General features: G+C 38.7%; 1 protein-coding gene across 5 annotated transcripts in view; it reads right to left on the bottom strand.

Moving 5' to 3' along the window:
• Nucleotides 1-21,634, bottom strand: part of dgki (diacylglycerol kinase, iota) — a 57,446-nt gene that overhangs the window by 2,478 nt on the left and 33,334 nt on the right. For 2 of the 5 annotated variants that reach the window (XM_027151693.2, XM_027151694.2), the window contains exons 5-32: nucleotides 21,548-21,604; nucleotides 21,374-21,439; nucleotides 20,472-20,540; nucleotides 20,257-20,373; nucleotides 18,955-19,029; nucleotides 18,575-18,670; nucleotides 18,398-18,480; nucleotides 16,827-16,887; nucleotides 16,019-16,132; nucleotides 13,921-14,046; nucleotides 13,636-13,714; nucleotides 13,493-13,548; nucleotides 13,310-13,372; nucleotides 13,005-13,078; nucleotides 11,512-11,623; nucleotides 11,211-11,410; nucleotides 9,855-9,917; nucleotides 8,480-8,580; nucleotides 7,067-7,146; nucleotides 5,660-5,704; nucleotides 4,266-4,335; nucleotides 4,102-4,142; nucleotides 3,849-3,970; nucleotides 3,112-3,137; nucleotides 2,563-2,600; nucleotides 2,022-2,142; nucleotides 208-244; nucleotides 9-108 (exon numbers count right to left, since the gene is read on the bottom strand). In XM_027151693.2, the coding sequence (XP_027007494.1) occupies nucleotides 9-108; nucleotides 208-244; nucleotides 2,022-2,142; nucleotides 2,563-2,600; nucleotides 3,112-3,137; nucleotides 3,849-3,970; nucleotides 4,102-4,142; nucleotides 4,266-4,335; nucleotides 5,660-5,704; nucleotides 7,067-7,146; nucleotides 8,480-8,580; nucleotides 9,855-9,917; nucleotides 11,211-11,410; nucleotides 11,512-11,623; nucleotides 13,005-13,078; nucleotides 13,310-13,372; nucleotides 13,493-13,548; nucleotides 13,636-13,714; nucleotides 13,921-14,046; nucleotides 16,019-16,132; nucleotides 16,827-16,887; nucleotides 18,398-18,480; nucleotides 18,575-18,670; nucleotides 18,955-19,029; nucleotides 20,257-20,373; nucleotides 20,472-20,540; nucleotides 21,374-21,439; nucleotides 21,548-21,604 (2,292 nt within the window). Of the gene's footprint in view, nucleotides 1-8; nucleotides 109-207; nucleotides 245-2,021; nucleotides 2,143-2,562; nucleotides 2,601-3,111; nucleotides 3,138-3,168; nucleotides 3,667-3,848; nucleotides 3,971-4,101; nucleotides 4,143-4,265; nucleotides 4,336-5,659; nucleotides 5,705-7,066; nucleotides 7,147-8,479; nucleotides 8,581-9,854; nucleotides 9,918-11,210; nucleotides 11,411-11,511; nucleotides 11,624-13,004; nucleotides 13,079-13,309; nucleotides 13,373-13,492; nucleotides 13,549-13,635; nucleotides 13,715-13,920; nucleotides 14,047-16,018; nucleotides 16,133-16,826; nucleotides 16,888-18,397; nucleotides 18,481-18,574; nucleotides 18,671-18,954; nucleotides 19,030-20,256; nucleotides 20,374-20,471; nucleotides 20,541-21,373; nucleotides 21,440-21,547; nucleotides 21,605-21,634 lie in introns of those variants that run through there. The other 3 variants (XM_027151695.2, XM_027151696.2, XM_027151698.2) reach the window with 3 other exon arrangements.

The following is a 21,634-nucleotide window of genomic DNA, read 5'->3' as shown; positions in this document are numbered from 1 at the left end:
TGACTCACCATGAAGTTAGTTTTGTTGCATGAAGCCCCAGCCTCCAGCAACAGTTTACAGACATCGTAATGTCTATTACAGGCAGCTTTGTGAAGTGCTGTGTCACCGCTGTAAAAAAAAAATAAAACAAAAAAATAAAATAAAAAAACAGACAATTTTCCTGGTAAAGAATTAGGAATTCTAAGCAAGTGGTTAGTTGGAACTTACGTCTCTTTGTCGGTTAGATCCAGGATCAACTTAGAAACTAAAAAACAAAAACAGGAAATATTTAAAAATCATATATGATGAGCAGAAAATCAACAGAATACTTCTCAGTTAGTTCTTTTGTTAATGTCAGGGATCAGCGTGGACTTTTGCCATGTGCGTTTGTTGTTGTTTTTGTCACATGATTGCCCCGCCTTCGTCTGCTCCTCCCGGTCATCACACCTGTTCCCCATTGTGTTTGATTGTCCCTGTCTGTATATATGTGAGCCGCGTTGCCATAGGCAGCGAGGCTTCATTAATAATCTAGTTACGTGTAGTAAGTAGTTTCGTTAGTTCCCTGTGTAGTGTGGATTATGTTTGTCTTCCTTATGTATTAAACCTCTTTCATTTGAAGCTATCCTGCGTATGGGTCTGTCTCCAATCCTCCTCCGTCCGGGGTCTGACAGTTAATTTCCAAGGTATGAGAATTACGTCACAAGGACTATAAGATGTCTGGCATTCAAAAAGACGGTATAGCCAAGAATAATTTTCAGTGGAGGACGAGGAAATTGATTTGAGGCATAAAATACTGTCACCCAATCTTGCCTTATTAATAAGATTAGCATTGACATTATAACTGCATTATTGAGTCAACTGAAATTATTAAAATAAGATTTGAAAATTGCCTCTTACCTCTAGGTCCCTATGCTATGAGTAACTGACACCGAATAACATTTTCACAATGATTGTACAATAATCATGGTTATTAAAAAAGTATATACTATAATGATGCTTGTTTGATGTATGCAGGAATATGCATTTGAATCTGGAACATATCTGAAGGGTGGCTCAGAGCCAAACTCCAGTTCTCTAGCTATACCTCGGGCACACACAGGTCAAAGCTGGAATGGTACCTTAAAATCCAAAAATCCTAGCAGGCAGAGAGCAGAAACCAAGCCCAGATGATGTATGTTTGATGAGGGAGTACAATATTTCTCCCAGATGTGTGACACTTAGCAGTGAGACCTACAAAGGGTCTGATGTAACCAATATTTATTAATAAGCATTTCCTCTACTTTTTTATTGAAGTTCTGTGATGACACAAGTCAAAGTTCACCTAGGTAAAATGGTTGCAAAGCAAAAGCAATTGCTACCAGAAACAAATGCATGTCTTTCACATCCCGGATCATTTCCCTTTGAATGAACTGGCTTTTGTGTTGGGAGAATTTTATTTAAGATGGTTTTAATCACTGTTTAATTTGGAAAAGCAAACATCTAGCTCTCTGTCAAAAATTATATAGCATGTCTAAACCATAGATACCTATTCCCTATAAGTACACAGGAAAGGATCTTATGACTTTTTAAACTTATGAAGTCAGCTATGACAGATATATCATTTGACTGTGAAATTGGGTGAAACTAATGTTAATGTATTTTTTCCATTTTTGAAACTGACATTATGAACAACACCCAAATAGCACTGCTTTTTATCACACATATCTCTTCATATTCCTTTGTAAGGTGCTTAGAAATGAACAGATATGAAATCTTCAGAATTCACACTCACAACTGTTGTAGGATACGGCAAAACTGCCCTGGGAAGCTGTGCCTAAAAATAAGTTCAATAATCAGCTGATTTGACAGTTTGACGGTTGTGTAAATCTTCATCGGGATACACCAGGATTCCTTAAACCTGTTATCATCAAGACTGTAAATAACGATGATATCCACAGATATGACTGTTTATAGGAACTATAAGATCCTTTCAAATTTTCTATCACCCCCTAATGAAGTGCACTGATGTAGTGCAAAACAGCGATTTATAGACTAAACTTTACCGTGTTGCAGGATAAAGCTCACAACGTCATCATGGCCATTCTGAGAGGCGAGGTGCAGAGCCGAATGTCCTCCTGTGTCTCTAACCAAAAAGCTGAGACCACTACTGCATGAGCTAGACAACTGAGAGACAGAAAAGTGTAGTTAAATGAAGAAGGAATAATTAAGACAGAAAAATACTAATTGTATATATATAAAAAAAAAAGTGTTTGCCCTCTTCCTAACATTAAGGGAAAACAAAATCCAAACTTACTGTACATGGCCCTGTGTGAAAAAGTGTTTGCCCCTAAACCTAATAACTGGTTGGGCCACCCTTAGCAGCAAGAACTGTAATCAAGTGTTTGCAATAACTTGCAGTGAGTCTGTTACAGCTGAGGCTGTGGAGGAATTTTGGTCCACTCATCTTTGCAGAATTGTTGTAATTCAGCCACATTGAAGGGTTTTTGAGCATGAACTGCCTTTTTAAGGCAAACAGATTTTTCACTCAGGGCCATGCCACACTGTTACATCATAAAGAAGTACTAGTTTCAGTTTGTGACTCACCATGGGCAGGTCACCTGATCTTGCAGCAGTCAGCAAAGCTGTGACATTGACAACAACACAGGGAAATGAGTCATTGAACATGAACATGCACATTGCAGTCATGTGGCAATTACTGTAAATAGAAGACAACTCCAAAGATTTCTTTAGGGTTGAAACTGTGTCTGGAAATGACACAGAAATGAAGGTTTTTGGTTATAAACCCCACTGGCGTGTTTGGTGCCAGGGCCGGTGTCTATAATATAATATTTAAGGGTGGCTATAAATAAATATCCTACAGTTTACTCTGTAATTTCCTCCTCCTATTTAGTCATGTAGACTTTCTGGAAGCTTTAGGCCCTATAACCACTAGGCCCTAACCACTAGGCCCTAACCACTAGGCCCTAACCACTAGGAATATTTATGAGAAAAACATCTTCAAACAGGTGTTAATCACTACTGTGTGAATAATTAGAAGTGTTACCATTTTTCTATTATGAAAAGCTTGACCTTATATTGTACTTTGTTCCTCTGCAATTTAGTTTGTAAAACAATTTTGCAATTCTACTGTACCTTGTTCTTCTGTTGTCAGTGAAACCCTGCAAAGAGCAATAAGTAACAGAATTAGAAACAGAGTCTGGTCCCATAAGCAGATTAATTTTAGTAGAAAGAGGTCATATGCATATTCTCCCGTACATTAACTAGCCCATGAGGCAAGAGAAATCCCCACTGTGCTTGACTAGTCATGTTAAATTTGGCCAGAAGTCCAATTAGTCTAGACTAAAAAGCAGCAAACACTGTAGTTTAACTCAAATGTATGACAAGCTAACTATGTGCATTAATACCGACTAAGAAGAAGAAGAAGTGAGTGTGTGAATCCCTGAGAGGAATGAGTTTGTGTAGCTTTATCTATGCCTGATGTTTCTGTGCAACCGTGCTCAGGAAAAATTCTACACAGCAACCATTGTGGCTATGAGCTGCGGTGCAGAGTCATACAGTCATAACCACATGTTAGCTTATTCCTTTAGACTTGAATGTTGTGTAACTAAATGTTGTGTGTGCATTATAGTTACCTAACAGTTTTTATGCTGCACTGCAATGTTCCATTTTTTTTTTGTAATCGTAATTCTGAAAATATATGAGTAGTAAAAAATAGTTCCTACAAACTTCCAGACCATGTTTTGTACACAGTGCAATAGGTTGCGTTATTTAAACAAATCAAGTAAAGATATCTACTCTTGTTGCTTTGGTTGTCTGGGCTACTGATTTGTCCAGCACTGTGTTGTTAAGATATCTGATGACAGTCTCACCCTGAGCTGGGCTCCACCACAACGTCTGGCATTTCAGGGACCCTGGTCTGGCTCATTGCTGGTACATGGTCCAGGATGAAGAGATCATCCTGGCAAATCTCTGTCACAAAATGCAGATGGTCCTACACACACACACACACACACACACACACACACACACACACACACACACACACACAAATGAACTGTATAATACATAACTATTAACTCTAGTGACTAAGCATAACTCACTCTCAAATCACCTAAAACCCACCTGAGCCTTATCTATACGGTAAAAGCGGTCAGCCGATGTAGCTAGAAAAGAAAACATTGTTAGGGTGTGTTATTATTATTATTATTATTATTATTATTATTATTATTATTATTATTATCATAAATTAGTGTAGAATACAAAAAGAGTCATCAGCTCTGACTCACAGTCTAAAAAACTCCAGTTAGTGGAGAGTCTGTGTGCAGAAGCAGGCCAGGAAAAACCTCCGCTCTCATCCTGGGAATTTTTGGGAAAACATTATACCAATGTTTCAAATTCTTTTAAAATCTCCTCAAAGTTCCATTAAGAGCACTACAACAATATTTATTATATTTCACTGTCTAAACATTGGTTAGTGACTAAGAAGCAAATAAGTGGAAAAAAAACCCAACATGAAAATCTTATAATTGTTAGCATTATTTTTTTTTTTTTGATTTTTCAGCCTATTCTCAATATACAACATGTACAGCATATATACAAGACATAAGATTTTTGTTTGTTTGTTTGCTTTTACTTTACAAAGTACTCTAAGCCTTCGGTGTCCAATCTTATCCACAAAGGGCCGGTGTGGGTGCAGGTTTCCATTTCAACCAAGCAGAAACCACACCTGATTCCACCTGTTTAATCCGTTGTTCTTGGCGTTTAGTAGACTCAGGTGTGGCTTCTGCTTGGTTGTAATGAAAACCTGCACCATAGCGGCCCTTTCCGGATATGATTGGACTCCGCTGCTCTAAACGCATGTTGAAGAATGATAGCATTTGTGTGATAACCATGAATACTAGAAATATATACAGATGAATCACAAAATGCTAGAAATGTCACATCTGTAGCTCTAGATTTGTACAGCCATGTATTTTTATCATGTAGCCCACATATAATATTGAAATTCAGTAAATATAGCGTTCAGCGTCAGTTCAGGCAGGCCACATAGTCAAGCTCGGCTATCAGCTGATGTCAATTTTCTAACCCCGCCCATCAGCTGATCTGATTCCTAAGCGTGCTATTGGTCCATTTCAAACAGGGCGCCCTATTTAAATGCTTTTTTCAGTCTGTCTGCTTGGCTGTTTCCTCTGCATTGCTGCAACCCACCTCCTCCCCTAGCTCTTCCTTGGAACTGTGTTTAACTTAATCAATGTCATTCTGTTGTCACTGATGCAGGCTCTGTTATAAATGGGGGGGGGGGGGGGGGGGGTTAATGGGAGATTGTCCCCCCACGAAGTTGCTGCTGTTCCCTGACTAGCTTTCATGGAGCTCATTTAAAGGAAGGGGAATTCAGAACAGAGCCATACCGCCAAATGTAAATTTCATAAGCTTGCAAATAAAAAATTTAAATATTTCAAAGAATTGTCTTTATTTTGACTCAAGTGGTCCTGACTGAACTATCCTTAAGAGTTCCCCCAAAAGTCTGCGTTTTATTTGCTCTGTATAGAAACCTGTGTTAAAATTAATGTCAGTGCTCATGCACTACAGATACAATGAATGTAACAAGCCACATGGCAGAACTCCACCCGACACAGTTGCATCACTTTAGTGAATCACTGAAACATTTTAGTATATCTACCTGGTAATGAACTCTATGGCCAACAGAAAGCGTCTGATGCAGATCCTATGAATGCAGGTATTACACATAAAGGTTAATAGAATTTAAAGGAAAGCATGCGTTACACAATTAACTGTCACCTAATGTCAGTGTGCCTTGTGTGTTCAGAGCTTAAAGAGGTCATCTGGCAACACTCAATGAAGGGAATAGTAGATTACAAGCAATAAGGCTTGATGATTCACATGAGGTTTTAAGCTTGTATTTTCCCATTAGACCTTTGAATCAGAAACCAGGTCTGGCTTTTGCAATACGAGAAATAAAATTGACATTTAAATGAAACTTTTATCATGACACATGGAAAGTGCATCCTGACTAACATCAGACCACACACAGAAAAGTTTATGTGCCATTTATAAGTTAGCTAGAGACACATAATATGTTAGCTAAAGTTACTTTTAGCTATGTTATGCAATCTATATCATATAATAATCAATATTACACCTGTGTATGTTAGAACAGTAATTTTTAGTTTCTTTCAAATTTTACTTTAAAACACCTGCCAAATTCACTGCCTATTTGATTTTTCTGGTCCATCGAAGCATAATTTTTCCTGATTATTTTAGCTCTAAACAATATCACAGTAACTAAAACTCATATGTGTTCGAATGAAGAATGTAAAGCATGTGTGTCTTCCAGTGGTTTGTCTTACACAGAGCGTTCAAAGGGTCCTCATTTACAATTAAAACTTTAATTGGAACTTATGTTTGCTAGCTGGATATTAAAATCTGTGAATGTACAGGTGCATACATCGTAGCCTGAGTTCATTCACAGCTACATCAGATGGGATTTCCCAGATCACTACATATATCAATGGCAATAACTTCCTGATTTAAAACTCTTATATATGTAAGATAGGTCACATTTTCTTCTATGACCTACAAGGCAGCACATTCTCATTCCAATTATTTCAGTATATGAGCACACCCAAACTACTTCTGCATAGTTCCTACTGGAGTATTTTTCAGAACAAATCCATGAGTTGCAATTGTAGTTTTCTTTGTAAAAAAAAAGTTGTTTAAAAAATGACTGACTTACTAACAAACATTATGCGTTAGATCGTTTAGATTTGTATATATTTCCTGTTTTTTGTTAGCAGGTGTAAAGCTATCCTGTTAAAAGTATAGAAACTGAGAATGGTAATAACTGTTCATTTACAGGCAGAGCAACATCATCCTGATTGTAGCTTTAGTTCAGTTTTCTCTGCCAAGAGACTGCTAATTGCTGCATGTCTTTGTTGATAGTGAGTCTGCCTTATAATGAGGCGAGTTAAAGTGCCTCAGAGGACACATTGCCCTAGTATTCATCAGCACTGAAGGCAGACCAGCTGCTCTGGATGAATATACACCCTCTGTGGAGAAAGATTCTCACCTCCTGCAGTCTGTCAATGTAGAGTCGACATGTTTCTAGGTCACAGTCTCCTCTTACCACCACGATGCCAACAGGGGTCGCTGTGCACACACACAATTAATATTGGTCACTAATGTGCAGTACAATCAGGTCCATAAGTATTTGGACAATGACCGTTTTTGTACTTTTGTGTCCCTACAACATAACAATGAATCTAGAATGAAGCAGTGATTGACATGGTTTCAGATCTAAATCAAAATTTTTAACGAAAAATTAAAAATTACAGCCACTTTTGTACATAGTATCTATATCCATAGACATCACCAAATGCTGTTTCCTCTCCTGAGATGCTTGTTTGTGGATTTTTCTGCCTTTAGTAAATGAAATCCATGCTTATTTGGGTTCAGGTGACTGACTTGGTCATTTAAGAACATTTCTTTACTTTAACCTGTTCAATTCTAGGCCTATTTTTGAGCCTTTTGCTCAAATGAATGAGTACCACAAGGTGTATTTGGAGAATTATGTTACCTTTAGTATATATATAGGTGAGGGTGAGTGAAGATGGAACAAAAATAATTTTTGTTTGGTCACAGAGGGCTCATCTTTATACTTGCAGTGTACATTTTGTCTGTCTTTAAACGCTCAACAATATCCCTTTGCTGCAATTATATCCCTATTATGCAAAACTCATTACAACAATAGACAAATATACACAAGCCGTATGCCTTTTTGTGGGGTGTTAAACAACTATGTAACCATAAGAACTACAGTAAAGTGCACGTTCCTGTTCATTACACCTTAATCATCATTGCTTCGGAAGCTACATTTCTACTTTACTATCACACTTCTATAAGCAGTCACATCACCAATAAACACCAGTGACACAGTTCCACTGGCAACCATACTGTAAATGCCCATGCCATAACCCTGCAACTGCCGTCTCTCTGACAAATGATGTGGTATGCTTTGTGGAATTGATATGCTTGTCCATGTAGTATGAGCCCTTCTTCTCCTACTCTATACTCTTCGCATAATTCTGCTACAAGTTCATCTTTGATCCATCTTTCCAAAGAATCTTTTTCTAGAAGAGGAAAGGCTTTTTAGTTGTTTTCTAGCCTATCAGTGCCTGAGTGTTACCGCTGGTTTGCATCTTGAGGTAAAACCTCTACAGTCTTTGACAGTCACAGTCAAACGCCTACCCTCTCGTGGCTGCGCTTGGCTTGGCTGGATGTTGAGAAGGGGTTTGTATTCAGCAAGGAAAGAATCCGATATATCAGATATCTTTTATATGCCACGTCAGCTACAAAGTCATTTTTAATATATCTTAGTGGCCCAATATAATACTTAACAATTTATTTATTTAATTTTTTCCCATATCTTTCATGACTGGAACACTGCAGGCAGTAAGTGATGAAATGGTAAGTAGGCTCTTACAGACTTCTCGCAGTCGCTCCTTTTCCAACTGCAAGCATTCGTATTCGTGCCAGCCAATGCGATTGACACGCAGTCGTAGGCGTTCAGGCACTGCATGAGGGCTGCACAGACACAAACACAAGCAAGAAAAATATGTATTGACAAATATTCTGGGGAAGAAAATAAATACTTCAAAAAGCAGCATTGTTTACCCTCTCGATTTATCTGATTTACTGAGTTAGCCATTGCCACTTAAAACTAGCTTTAAAGAGTACAATAAGCAGAAGGTTCTTTTAAAATAATAGCGTTTGGACGATGTTTCATTACAATTGACATCCAGCTGCCACTGTAAAAATGTTTATCCAGTCATAAAAGAAAAAATTGTAAAAAACAAAACTGTAAAACTTCAAATTAAGGAGACGATGCTAAAAGAATGCTTAAACAATAAGTGGTTGTTGGACAAGTAACCCAAATGTTTTATTCTGTTATAATTAACACAAAACACAACTCTTTCCTAAAGGGGAAGCCATTTAAACACCATGTACAGAAAGAGTTCATAAAATCTGTGGCACTGTGGCTTATGTAAGTATGATCGCTGAGGACACTGTAAAACCTAAACTGTTCAAATTTGTCTGTGTTAAACATACTTAACACTAAACACAAATGTCGAGTACTTGACGAAAACACGCTTCATAACCACACAAAACACTGCACTAAATCACACTATGTGGAGCTGAATGAAATGTATATTAACACAAACACAAGAACACACATACTGTATTTTCTAGACAATAAGTCAGAAGTGACACTTTCTATTCTGAATATTTCAGATTTCAAGTGATTTCCACAGAAACTGTTAATTGCTTGTGTATTAAATCAGTGGCAGCGTATCAGCAATGTAGAATTGGCTGCAGTTTGAAAACTTCTTACAGCTATCTAAATATCTCTGACTATTATTTCACTACATGCGTCAGAAATAACCTACTGTAGTGTAAATGCTGGAAATTATAAATTTATAAAAATGTGGTTGTGGTAGAAGTGATGCTCCAGTTATTTCTGACACATGTAGTGAAATAATAGTCAGAGATATTTATTTATTTATGCCATATTAGAATTAAGCTCATGCAAAAATGACACCATTGAACTATAAATTGCTATAAAGTGATATAAAAATACATGTTTTATAGTCTGGAAAATACAACTTACAGAAAAACTTACACAAATGAATATGTGAATCTTGTGTGTGCAGTTTGTGCAATCACACAAGCAATCCTCCTTCCACCCTCACACACACTGGTGCACACACAAATACACACACACACTCTCTCTGCATGGCTGAGGAGTGTGAGGCAGGGTGTGTGAGCATGTGTGCGGTGAGGACCAGAGCAATACTTACACCGAGAAGGAGTCAGGGGGAGCAGAGAGGCGGCGCAGATCAGCTGCGCACACTTTCTGAATGCTGCACCAGCACAGGCAACACAGGAGCAAGCAAAAGAGAGAAAGAGAGAGAGAGAGAGAGAGAGAGAGAGAGAGAGAGAGAGAGAGAGAGAGAGAGAGAGAGAGAGAGAGAGAGAGAGAGAGAAAGAGAGAGCAGAGGTGGGGGGTGAAGGGGGTTGATGGGTACAAACATGGATAAGGAAGTTTTGTCATTAGCAAAGAAAGTGATGTGGAGAATTACAGACAGGTTAAAACACAGGAGAGAAAGAAACACTGCAGAGTGAAGGAGTGAAGAAAGGGATGGAGATCAATACTGTTTAGAAAGCTCTTCACACAGGACACACAGAGGCAGGGAGCAGAGCTTAAGTCAGGGTACAAGCTTCAAATCACACAGGTTAGTTACACAACCTGAACAAGCCACTCAAGTGTATGAAGGTGTGTGTAAGAGAAATGTTCCAACAATACGAAACATGCATTAGAGTTGTAGAAATGAATTTTAATAATGTTCACATTTTCATCAATTAGTCGACTGAAATATTCTTTTATCTTGTCTCGTTCAACCCATTATTTCTACCAGGAATAGTGTACATTTTAAAGAAATGTTTTTTTATATTTTATTAATGTTTCAGGTGTCTGAAGAGAGTCTACCTGGAACATGATGTGGAAGGGAAACTTTCTGCTCTACCTAAAATGACTCACTTTACAGAGTACAACGTAGCCTTTATTTCTAACAGTGTAGTTTACAGAGTGAGATTTTCTGTGTTGAATACTGGGGCACTTACTCCTGATGGTGTAAAATAAAGCTAATAATAAGTTTGAAAGATGGCCGCTGTATAAGCAGAAAGCTTTTTGAACATGTTTCACTAGCTGCCTCGGCTGCATTGTGCATAAAATGTCAATGAGGTAAAATCATGTATCTAACCAACAAAGCTGAATGAAACAGCTGTGTCATTAGAGTGACAGTTTACAGTTATAAATCACGTTGTAAATGGCATGCTTATAAGGCATATAATGTGTAGGGTACGTACTGTAGCACCCTAAAGACTGGATCTGTTTGTCTTACAGAGGGAACACCGATAGTGTTCTATGTAGAAAACTATGACAAAAAGTTTACTTTTCAGAAAACATGAAAACACTTATGTTAATAAATAATAAAAATAAATAAATAATAATGATTTACAGTAGTTTTATAGTGTGTAATAAAATTATGATGCCCATGTTTTTCTTTTTGCTTACAAGAGCAACAGAAGCAAGCAATATAAATACTCAAATACATTTTTTTGACAGCCCTATTGTGTTCATGTGTGTGTCTCACTCATTGAGCAGTGGAACAGATGTGCGTCTCTTGCTCTTCTGCACCATGTTGGCTTGGTTACGGAGCGATATACGGAGTGTGGACGGTGCCAAGCGACATGGCTCTCCATCCACCTGCACGGGCACTGTTTTGTAGGTGGTGAGAATCACTTCTCTGCACTGATGCAGTCGCTCGCCATGACCTCCGACCTGAAGTGCTGCCTGGTGCACCAGGAGGATCAATGATTACACAGTCATATGATTATCAGCAAGACATATCCAGCCCTTTCATGACACATCCAGCATATGAAGTAGCCACTCACCAGGGAGGCCATAGTAAAGCCGATGACCTCAATACAGCCGTCATCATGCCGCTGAGGTTCGAAGTCCCTGTGGTCGCCTGTGTTACCCCAGGGCATGGTCCCTGCACAGTACCTGTAAAGGTGATGTCAAGAAATTTGACAAACAGTACAGGTTCTCAAAGCGTTTGCAGTCAGAGAAGCCAATTTTTATTCCACAGACCACCAAGACAATATTTTTTAAACCTAATCCATCCATCCTTCCATTTTCTGTAGACAGGGTCATGGAGAACCTGGAGCCTAGGGATAAACATAATCCAACTATTCAAGTATTAGACTCAGTAATTTAATGTGTACAGTAATATTCTGCTTTTTTTGAAACTATAGCATTTTGATTTCCAGTCCTTTCCACTAAAAGAACAAATTTTATTTTTATTTCTTAAGCCTCATGTTTTGTGTCACTGATGAATTCGATTAAACTTTCAAATAGGCTAATAGCTTTAAAAACCTAATAATAAATACATTAACTTTAATAATGTTCGTGATTCCCACCATGTACAAACAGGCCTATGAGCATTATGTCACATGACTGGATTTGTGGTACAAGTTTGTAACCCCATGTTTCATGACATCATACAGTAGATCACATCGCAGCATTTTCTTGCCATGCATCAAAACTGATTCAGCTTCCTGTCATGGTGAACTACATTACCCATCAGCATGTCACATGTTCTAATCACTATGACCTGTGTCTTGTCTTACCCTGATTTATCACCCCTGTATAAGTCTAGTTTATAGGCACTTCAGCATCAAGCTTTTGCAGTTTCTGAATCTGCATGCTTTGTCTTGCATCCCTATATTTTTTGTATTTTTTTCCTTCTTGTTTTCAGTAACTCTGCTATTTGTTGGTACCGTTCACTAATAAATCTGCACTTGCATCCAACGCTGCTGACTCCATGTCCCTGACCGTGCATGACACCCACCAGATGGATGATGTACCACAATTAAGGTTACACCTCTACTGTGTCATTCTGCTACTTCACTAATAAATCAAGGACTAAAGGAGGCTGTTGTTAAATCAGCACTAATGTAAGCTTTGCCAAAGTGCACATTAATCATTTATATAGTGCGCTTATGAAAATACTTTGTAAAATGTTAAGTCAAATGCATTGTTTGGGATGGAAACACTATACAGTACTTAGGAAAAATGGCTGCTCCAAGGTTCTTTGGGTTTCAGGCTGTTTAAAGAGGTTCTACATTTTGAGAGCCTGTTACGAGAACAAACCATCCATTATAGGCTTCAATATAAAACCTACACAACAGAATAGAAGGACAACATGGAGATCCTTTAAGTCTGCTAGGACATTTTATCCAGCATGTAATCTACAGAATGATATTTTTGGGTGGTTTGAAGTATTGAGCAAACTCACTCCTAATGCTGGATCTTGAGGGTCTTATGGACAGAACAGTAAATAAATCAATAGCACAGTAGCTGCTTCTTAAATCCATACACAAACCTGGGAATGTTTAAGAAGACAATGCACTGGAACTTCAGCTCCTGGATCTTGGCTGTGAGATCTGTTCCGTCACACTTTATGAGGCCAATCAGTAGTAGACAGAAAGTAACATAGTGGGAAAAGGGGAACACAAAACTGACATTTGTGGTAGTCACAGGCAGTATTGTTTAAGCAAGAATGTCACACTTGGGTAAGATTAGCAGTGTGGCATGTGGGTGGTCCCCACTGCCACAAGGCTTAATGGATTGGACAGGGCACGTCAAACACCCGTGTCAACACCCGTTCAGAAGACATGGGCCACTCACCACCACTCTGACATGCTTGGACAGGTCCCTGGAGCTCCTCTGTAGGAAGTCAGAAAAGGCAGCCTGAGGGGACAGACACACACATACACACACTCTCATTTCCTTTTCCTCCCACTCTCTCTTATTGCTCTGTCTCTGTGAAGCCCAGAGTATCTGAGTTCTGGCATTCAGCGTTGTGCTCACCCCTGCATAGAACATCTTGTTGCGGAAACGGCTGTTGAATTTCTCAGGGTTGGCCTCTGCAGGAGAGACAAAAAAGGCTGAGCTGCAAAAGAGCTATAAAATGAATTTCAATTCATTCGTAATTTTTGTTACATTCCACTGACCTCTAGATTCATGGAACTCGAGAGTGACATGAGCATCAAAGCCAAGACTGAAGTAGTTATTGAATACGTTCAGAGGAAGCTGGAGAGAGAGATAAAACGGGCAAATTTAAAGATGAATTGATTCTTTTCCCCCTACGTCTACTTTATGTATGTGTCAAAAAAGAATTTTCACGTTCAAATAATAATTAGACTTTTCACATTATTTATTTAAAATCTGTTACATATCTGTCTCTAATATCAGTTCTCTGGCTGTTCATAACAGTTCACAGTTCTGAGTTCTCTCACCTTCTGTGTCCCCTCCTCAGGCTGTACAGGTGAACACTCCACCTGCAGATTCCATCGGTCGAGTTGGACGACGGTCCCATCCTCAACGTGACACAGGATCTTAGATACCGGTTCATCCGTGTAACCCTTAAGAAGCAAAGGGAGAGAGCGTGAGAGAGACAGGGACAGAGATAGAGAAAGAGGATGACGGAGAGTGTCTGTATTAAGTGTGATGTCACTCTAAATCCCTTAGAAAGTCATTACCTGCCATTATGGTGACCAATAGGGAGCGTATCCTAAAGGGATAAATAGAGCCCTTGAACACATCAATGGAGATGATGAAAGCATCTATTCTAATGTACAAGAAGAGACCGGCTGCAGGTGCCCTACTGCTATTATGGTGCCAATAACACTATTTCACCTGTAACATGAAATGACAGTAGAGAGAAAGAGAAGAACTCCAGACTTGTCAAGGTCACAGCTTGCTAGTTTCCAGCTCCCACTGGCAGCATTAATAACAGCACATACTTAAGAATAAGGGCTTTTATATTTAGAGAATAATCACTCAGTTATTCCTCTTCATAATCAAGCCTACTTCACCAGCCAAGCTATGTTTGGAAGGCCAACAAATCAAATTATACCACAAGGGTTTTTGTTTCTATACCTAATATCCAAGCACACAAGTTAACAAATCCTAGCTTTGTAAGCCTTGCTGTCTCATTTATGCAATTTATAGAGAAACGATAATTGTGTTATTGTTACTGTGTACTGTATAGTCACCACAAGAATATAATTGCCACACAGATTTAATGCAGCATTTCATTAGTAAATATAATTATTGCTGACAACCCTGTGCCTCCCCTCACCCAGGCTCCCCCCTCATCCCTTCTGTCTGCTTTGAAGCTGTCTGCCTCTAGAGAAGCTTCAGAGATGGTACACAAAAACCCCTCTCTCATTAGAAGAGGTGATAATTAGCATCAGAAACAGACTTTCATTATACCATTGCTCAAAGCTTCAGTCGCTGATTGTGAAGCAGAGCGAGCTGACCTTAAAGAGAAACTAAAGTTACGTGTGAAGGTGTTAATAGTTGCACCTTATATTAAGCAATCCACAACAATAGTACAGACAGGGCTTTAACGCTTTACATCATGTGCAACAACCATTGTCACCAGAAAACCACAAACACTTTAAACCTTCTAATCAACAACCCAGAGCCTGAACCAGTGAGCTACCTCTTTAATACAAGTACAGGACAAGAAGTACCATGGTTCAAGCTTGCAGCATTATTGGCTTCTCATTATTGGCTATGCAGGCTGCATTATACAGTGTAAAGTCAAACACACACAATAGTCAACTCCACAGGTGTTGCTTATACCACTGAAATAACATTCTCCTGTTTTATTTCTCACACATTATACAGTAAAATAATCTCCAAAGCTTCCAGGACCCATCAGTGAGCCTATTCATCATCACTCTCATTAATATATTACTACTGCTTTTATTACTGTATAGCTTTCTTATTTAATTCTTTGTAGTTACTGAATAATTGACGTCAGTTAGTGATTGATATCTATAATAAATAGCTGAATAATAAGCAGAGATAACAAACACTAACAAACAGTAGTAGCACAAGCAAACCTCAAAGCACAAACTCTGTCTGATTTAAGGTTTTTAATCATTTGAAAGTGTACAACATTATGTCTATTTTGTCATATTGTCACCCAAAACAAGTTGAATGACTGTAATTGTGAATTTATCAGGGTTATTGTCGATTTAAGTTCTGTTTTGTCAACCTTTTTTACGACTACTAATGGCCAGATGCACACTTTCCATGTTACACATTGCACACTAGACCAATGATGCGGCTGGTTTTGCAGTCGTCCAAGAAAATAAACTAAACCTAGAACTCCAAGTTTATTTTGTTCCGTCTTTGGCCCGTTCTTGTTTTGAGTGCACATGTATTCTGAATGGCAATGATTCTAACATCAGTGCCAACTGAGTGCTCTCTGAAAGAAGCCAGGCTGCACATTGTTTATTAATCAATAGTTTTCAGTTCATGAATCATTCATATATATCTTTTTGCTAACTACAGTGTGAGGTCAGGAAGAAGGTGACTCACTCCTCCCCAGTTGAGTGTCCTGGCGAGATCATTTCCTGTGCCAAGAGGAAGAACAGCCACGGGAGGCTGTGGGTTCATCTGTAGTTCGTCCAGCACAGATAGGATCCAGCCCACCTGCAGCAATCGGCACACAGACACATGCTGGATACAGTGTGATCTGTATAAGAACTACACATTCTGTACTAGGTGTTCTATAATATATGACACTAAAATTCAGCTAGGAGATTGAATAAATTGGAGTGGGCAAAGAGCATAAGTAAAACTTATAGCAGTGTTACTCCATACTGGTCCTGAATTAGCCCCTACACTGCACAGTCAACTGCCTTCCTCACATGACTCCAGATCAGGCTTGCTCTTTAGCTAATGAGTTTATTCTAGAAAGCTGAGAGCAGAGAATACACCTATAGTTGTCGAAATAGGATTGTCATGTGGTAAAGTATCACATGATCAGAGTATTAATGATTTCCCTATAACAGTATGCCCCATGCAGGGTTTCCTACAGCTTCTCTTATATTCTCTCATCTCCTGCAATGGAGTCATTTAAAAGTTTAATATTATTATATGTTCATTATTAAGCTTAGATTATATAGAGTGTCTGCCCTATAACGTCACATGAATGATGAGATTAATACATTAGAACGAGTGCATTAATATAATCAGCCATGCTGTTACAGACAATTAATCAACTCCTCCAGAATCATGAGAATTGAGAATTAAACAGTGCTGTAGTATCATAAGGGATATTTCTAGCTTGCTGTTCTGCACATCTCTCACCAGGGGGAGGTCTAATTTTAAAGTCAAAACTTACCGTCCCGTCACCTCCACAAGCAAGGATGCGAAGATTTGGCACTTTCCTGTACAATTCCAACCTGAGTCATAAATAAAAAATGTCAAATAATATTAGTTAAATCTGTGATTCTCTTACTCTATTTTCCTAAACAGGCGCAGACCGATCAGTGTGTTGGTATCTGCTCCTGGCTAAAGACGCATGTTTTGGCAGGGAAGCTTTAATCACAGCTCTGTCAGGCTAAGCTCAGCAGTAGGCACCACCAGCTGGGTCCTGCCCTCTTTTGCACTCTTTTTCTCTCTTTGTTTCCTCGTTTTTTCAGTATAGTCTCATGTGTGTTTGCATGCCACTTTCTCACTCCTTCTTTGTGTGTTGCTCTATCTGCCTCTGTCTAGCTTCATCCCTCCATGGCTCTCTTTCTGTTTCTTTTCCTTAAGCTCCTCTGTCAGCTCAGAACAAACAGCAGAGTCCCTCTGAGCACTGGGATGAGCGTCACTGCCCACAGAAAACAGCTCAATTAGGAGGCAAACCCGAGTGGGGACCTGGCATGATCTAAAACTAGATAGAAACTTCTGGAACATTCTGTGCTGTATATATAGATGCTACTAATATTTTCTTTTAAAGCCTTTCAAAGATTGCATTCAAATTTTTCGACTTAGTATTTAAATGCATTTGAGGATTAAAGTAAAGTCTTGCATATTAATCTTTACAATTATAAAGTGGTTCAAGTTTATTCTGTAATGACATTGAGTTGATGTTGGTCTACTTTCACTTTGGTTGATGGTTTCCTACATTACATTAAATGCCTCTGATTACCTGCAGAGTTTTGCCACTGATATTTAGCCGATGCTTTATCTTAACCAAAAAAAAAAGACCGATGCAACTGTGCAACAACACATAACACTACCATGCATGACAGGAATCACAACCCAGGACTAGAATTATTGAACAAATCCATGTTTGCACAGTCTGTGTGTTTTCAGTAAATAAAAAGAAAAAAGAAAACGTACAGTAGGTACTGTAACACCAACATTATTATCAAAGTGTGGGCAATATGACAATTTATGACAATATATTTATATATGACTGAAATCAGTTAAAATGAACTAAAACTAACTAAATAAAAAATCCATTAATTAATAATAGCAATAGTAATAAAATATTGACAATGCCTGCTATACATTAGATATTTACAACATTATGCTTTCATATTGCCCAGGCCTGATAAACATTGTAGTTTTAGGCTCAATTTTGTTTAAATAGTCTCGTCACTGATACGTAGCTAGATTTTCCTTTTTAGGCAACCTACACAGTCCACAACACTGAAGCCATTTAAGATGTAGGCACAATAAAAACTTAGCTACCTGCTGAAAATGATTAGCTGCATAGGACGTAAACGTTGTTAGGTTTTTTTTACAATGATTTACAAGGTAGATACATTTTTTCATTAACTTTTTTTCTGCCTTTAAATGAATAGATACTGTTTGTAGATAACTTGACACCTTTACATGCTTTAGAGTTAAGGTTTTAAGAACAGAATAATAGAGGTCTAACAGGGCAAACAAGGCAATATAGTGGAGTTTTAGACATACGCTTCTCTAGGCCCTCCCTGGGAGAGATCAAACACCTGCCGAGGATTCAGACTCCACATGAACATCTGCAGTAACTTGTTCCCCTAAAGGTAAGACAACAGACATAGGAAGAATAAGACAAACACAACATGTATTCCTCCTCTATCAGTCTTGTCTAGAAGGTAAATATTTTCCCACCTGATTTCCCCCACTCTTAGGGTTAACGAACACCAGCACAGGCTTCATTAGTGGGGAAGGCACAGGCTTCAACATAAACGGTCGCCATTTCGCCTCCTGCAGAAACAGGAGGGTTATAAACAAAACTCACACTCACAGACCTACACAAACACTCACAGACACACAGGGTTGCTGTAAGCTGCTTCAACAGATGTCTCAGAGTAGGAGTTAGGGGAAGGGAAACGGAAAGATATTTTTTACAGGCACTAATTGCATCAATCTTGTCGTCCCACCTCCAGTTTTAGAGGAAGTGTAAACTTTCCTTTTATGACATAAAGTATCTGTCCATGTCCAGCATTCCTAAGGATGTCATCGCATTGAGAGATGTAGTGGCTACTCACATCTGTGCCCTTTTTGCTGGTTCTTCGTTTGAAAGAGGTCCGTTTTTTCCTCCGAGCGGAGTTTTTGAACGAGCTCTGAGAGACAGGAGAAAGACGGGACTCATGTCTACATGTCTAATAGCACGTTCAGAGATACAAACTAGCCTTAAACCTAACAGTACTGAGAGAGGAAACGAATGACCTTTGGTGCAGTCCTGTTTTTGTAGCTATATAAGGAAACATGATCAGATTCATTAGCTTCACTAACTCTCTTTCCCAGTAAAAGGTGTTCTATGAAAAGGCCATTCCCTGTAAATTACATCATGACCCTTTCCATACTAGGTAATACCAGAATAAGCCAATCGTCTTTAAAAGAAAAAAAAAAAAAACACGCTTAAAACACCTCCTAAAATCAATCTTTTCTGTACATATAAAAGGGGAGAAATGTTTGTCCTTTTTGGTAGAATAATTTTGCCTGAGTGTGAGAGGCTTCCCTTCTATTAACCCCTGAATTGATTAATCAAAACACTGCCACACCCACCTCACACTTCAGCCAATCATAGGTCAGAGCCTGGAAAGTCAAACGCTGTGATACTAAATTCAACGGTTTTAATAAAAGCTACATTTACACTGCGAGAAAAAGTGATCCAAATCTGATGTTTTTTTTCTTCATGTGTTACACAAATTAGTTTTCTGACATTTGTTGAATCTGACATTTTTAAATTCCAGTTACAAAACTGTGATACAGATGTTATATGTGGTAATGTAACCTCAGGTTTTTTAACTTTTAAGACAATCCATCATTCATCATAACTTTGATTCGTCAGGATTTAAATGCAGCGTTTAAATCAGACATTTTTTTAATAATGGTCAATCAGAGCTGTATTCAGACTAGTGCCACATTATTAAAAAAAAGTGTTTAGCCCTGCAGTGTGAATGTAACCATGAGGGTGTGAGACAGTTGTTTGATCAATTCTATAAGCTTTAATGGAACAGATAAAATTCATGTTAAAAGTGAGGCAAATGCAACAAGCCTTTTTTAGCAGTTAGCATGTAATGGTAAAGACTGCATACAGTACATATAAATCCTGATGGTTTTGTTATATCGGACAATAGCACATTGAGAACAAGCTGCAGAAGACAAGACCATGCAGTCGAGCTCTTAACAGACCTTAATCTCAGTCTCACTTCTCCTTTACATGCAGGTGCATCAGGCTTTTTTTTTGTACATTTCCTACAAATACATGTCTTAAAAACACAGGGCTTCTCTCTGTCTCAAAACAAACAATGTAGAGGCTCTCAGTTACTCAAGGCCTGCCGTACCTGTGGCTTCCTGACTTTAATAATCCAAGAAGGAGGTACAATGACCCCGGCGTGTGCGCCCAGAGAGCAAGGTTCCTCGATCTGTTGCAGCATGAAACACGTCACCTTGTTGTGGAACTGAGAAGGAGAGCATCAGACACAGGAGTCAGCACCCGGTACACACATGAGCCACGGAGTCTGTAACAGTGTCACCTTCCACCTCAAACAACACTCACAGCCTGCTTGCACCACGAGCAGCTAATGGCGATAATCTCCTTGCTGTGGAAGAACTTCTGCTGGAAACTCTGCAGATCAAACAGAATAGAAGTGGAAGAATTCATATCTGAGATGTGACTCATTTTCATAAACTATTTTCTGAGTCTGAAGACAGCGATTCTGCTGATGTGTACAGATGAAGAAAATAAGTGTGTTCACATTATATACCATCTGGATAGGAACTGCCTACTTTTACAGGAAGAGGAACGTTAACTAACACGGCAGATGAGCGAGCACAGAGGCGGCTAGAAACAAGCCAGATGATCTCAATTCTCTGCATTATTACTGCTTCTAACAAAGCTCTTTAATAAATCTGCATACATTTTTTGCATAATTAAACATATAAACATAATGATTTGTTTTGCTGCTGCCGCATCTGTTGACTGAAAAAATTTGTATATTCTGGCAAAGTGTATTGATTTTCTTTTAATCTGTCATCCATCTGTACATGTGCCTCAATTAGAGCCATCGAGGTTTTTTTAATCCCCCAATTTTATCCCCTATTATTCACCCACTAGTCAGCTCTCATTTATCACACAACAGCTACCAACTGCAGACACTGCAGACTAAAATCTTCTGAGATATGTGAAGCCAGCCAATGCACATTTTACTACTGCTGCCCATGCAGTGAAATATACTCTGAAGAAAGCAGGCTCTGCTTTATACACAATTAACACATACCCACGGTTAACTAGTGTGGCTGTAAGAACAGAGGATTCAAACAACCTTGCAATCTCTTGGTGATTGGTGAATGCTAAGAAGCCATAAATGGTCATTTTGATAGCATTTAATAGCATTGATGAGGTTAGTGGTATAATGTTATTAATTGTGTTGATCTTGCAGGGTCACTCGTGTGACCTACCTTGCCACACTGACGGCATTTTCCCTCTTGCCGCCGTCGATGGACCCAGTGATGTCTTAACACGTTCTGTTCTCCCAAACACACAGAAACAATGTCAGTGAGCACACTGGAAGTTATATGCTTTTGTACATACACATATACTCTTCATTCATCTAGTTGGAAGTTACCACGTACATCTCGGATGTTTCGAGAGTTTCCCTCTCTAAACGTAGGCTTACAGCGGAAATTGATCTGCAGACAAAGAAACAACAAAACTGGATT

This window comes from Tachysurus fulvidraco, chromosome 19 (assembly GCF_022655615.1).
Source record: "Tachysurus fulvidraco isolate hzauxx_2018 chromosome 19, HZAU_PFXX_2.0, whole genome shotgun sequence".
NCBI classification, from domain to species: Eukaryota; Metazoa; Chordata; class Actinopteri; order Siluriformes; family Bagridae; genus Tachysurus; species Tachysurus fulvidraco.
The sequence above is the reverse complement of the archived record's forward strand: the minus strand, read 5'-3'. Positions and strand labels throughout refer to the sequence as shown.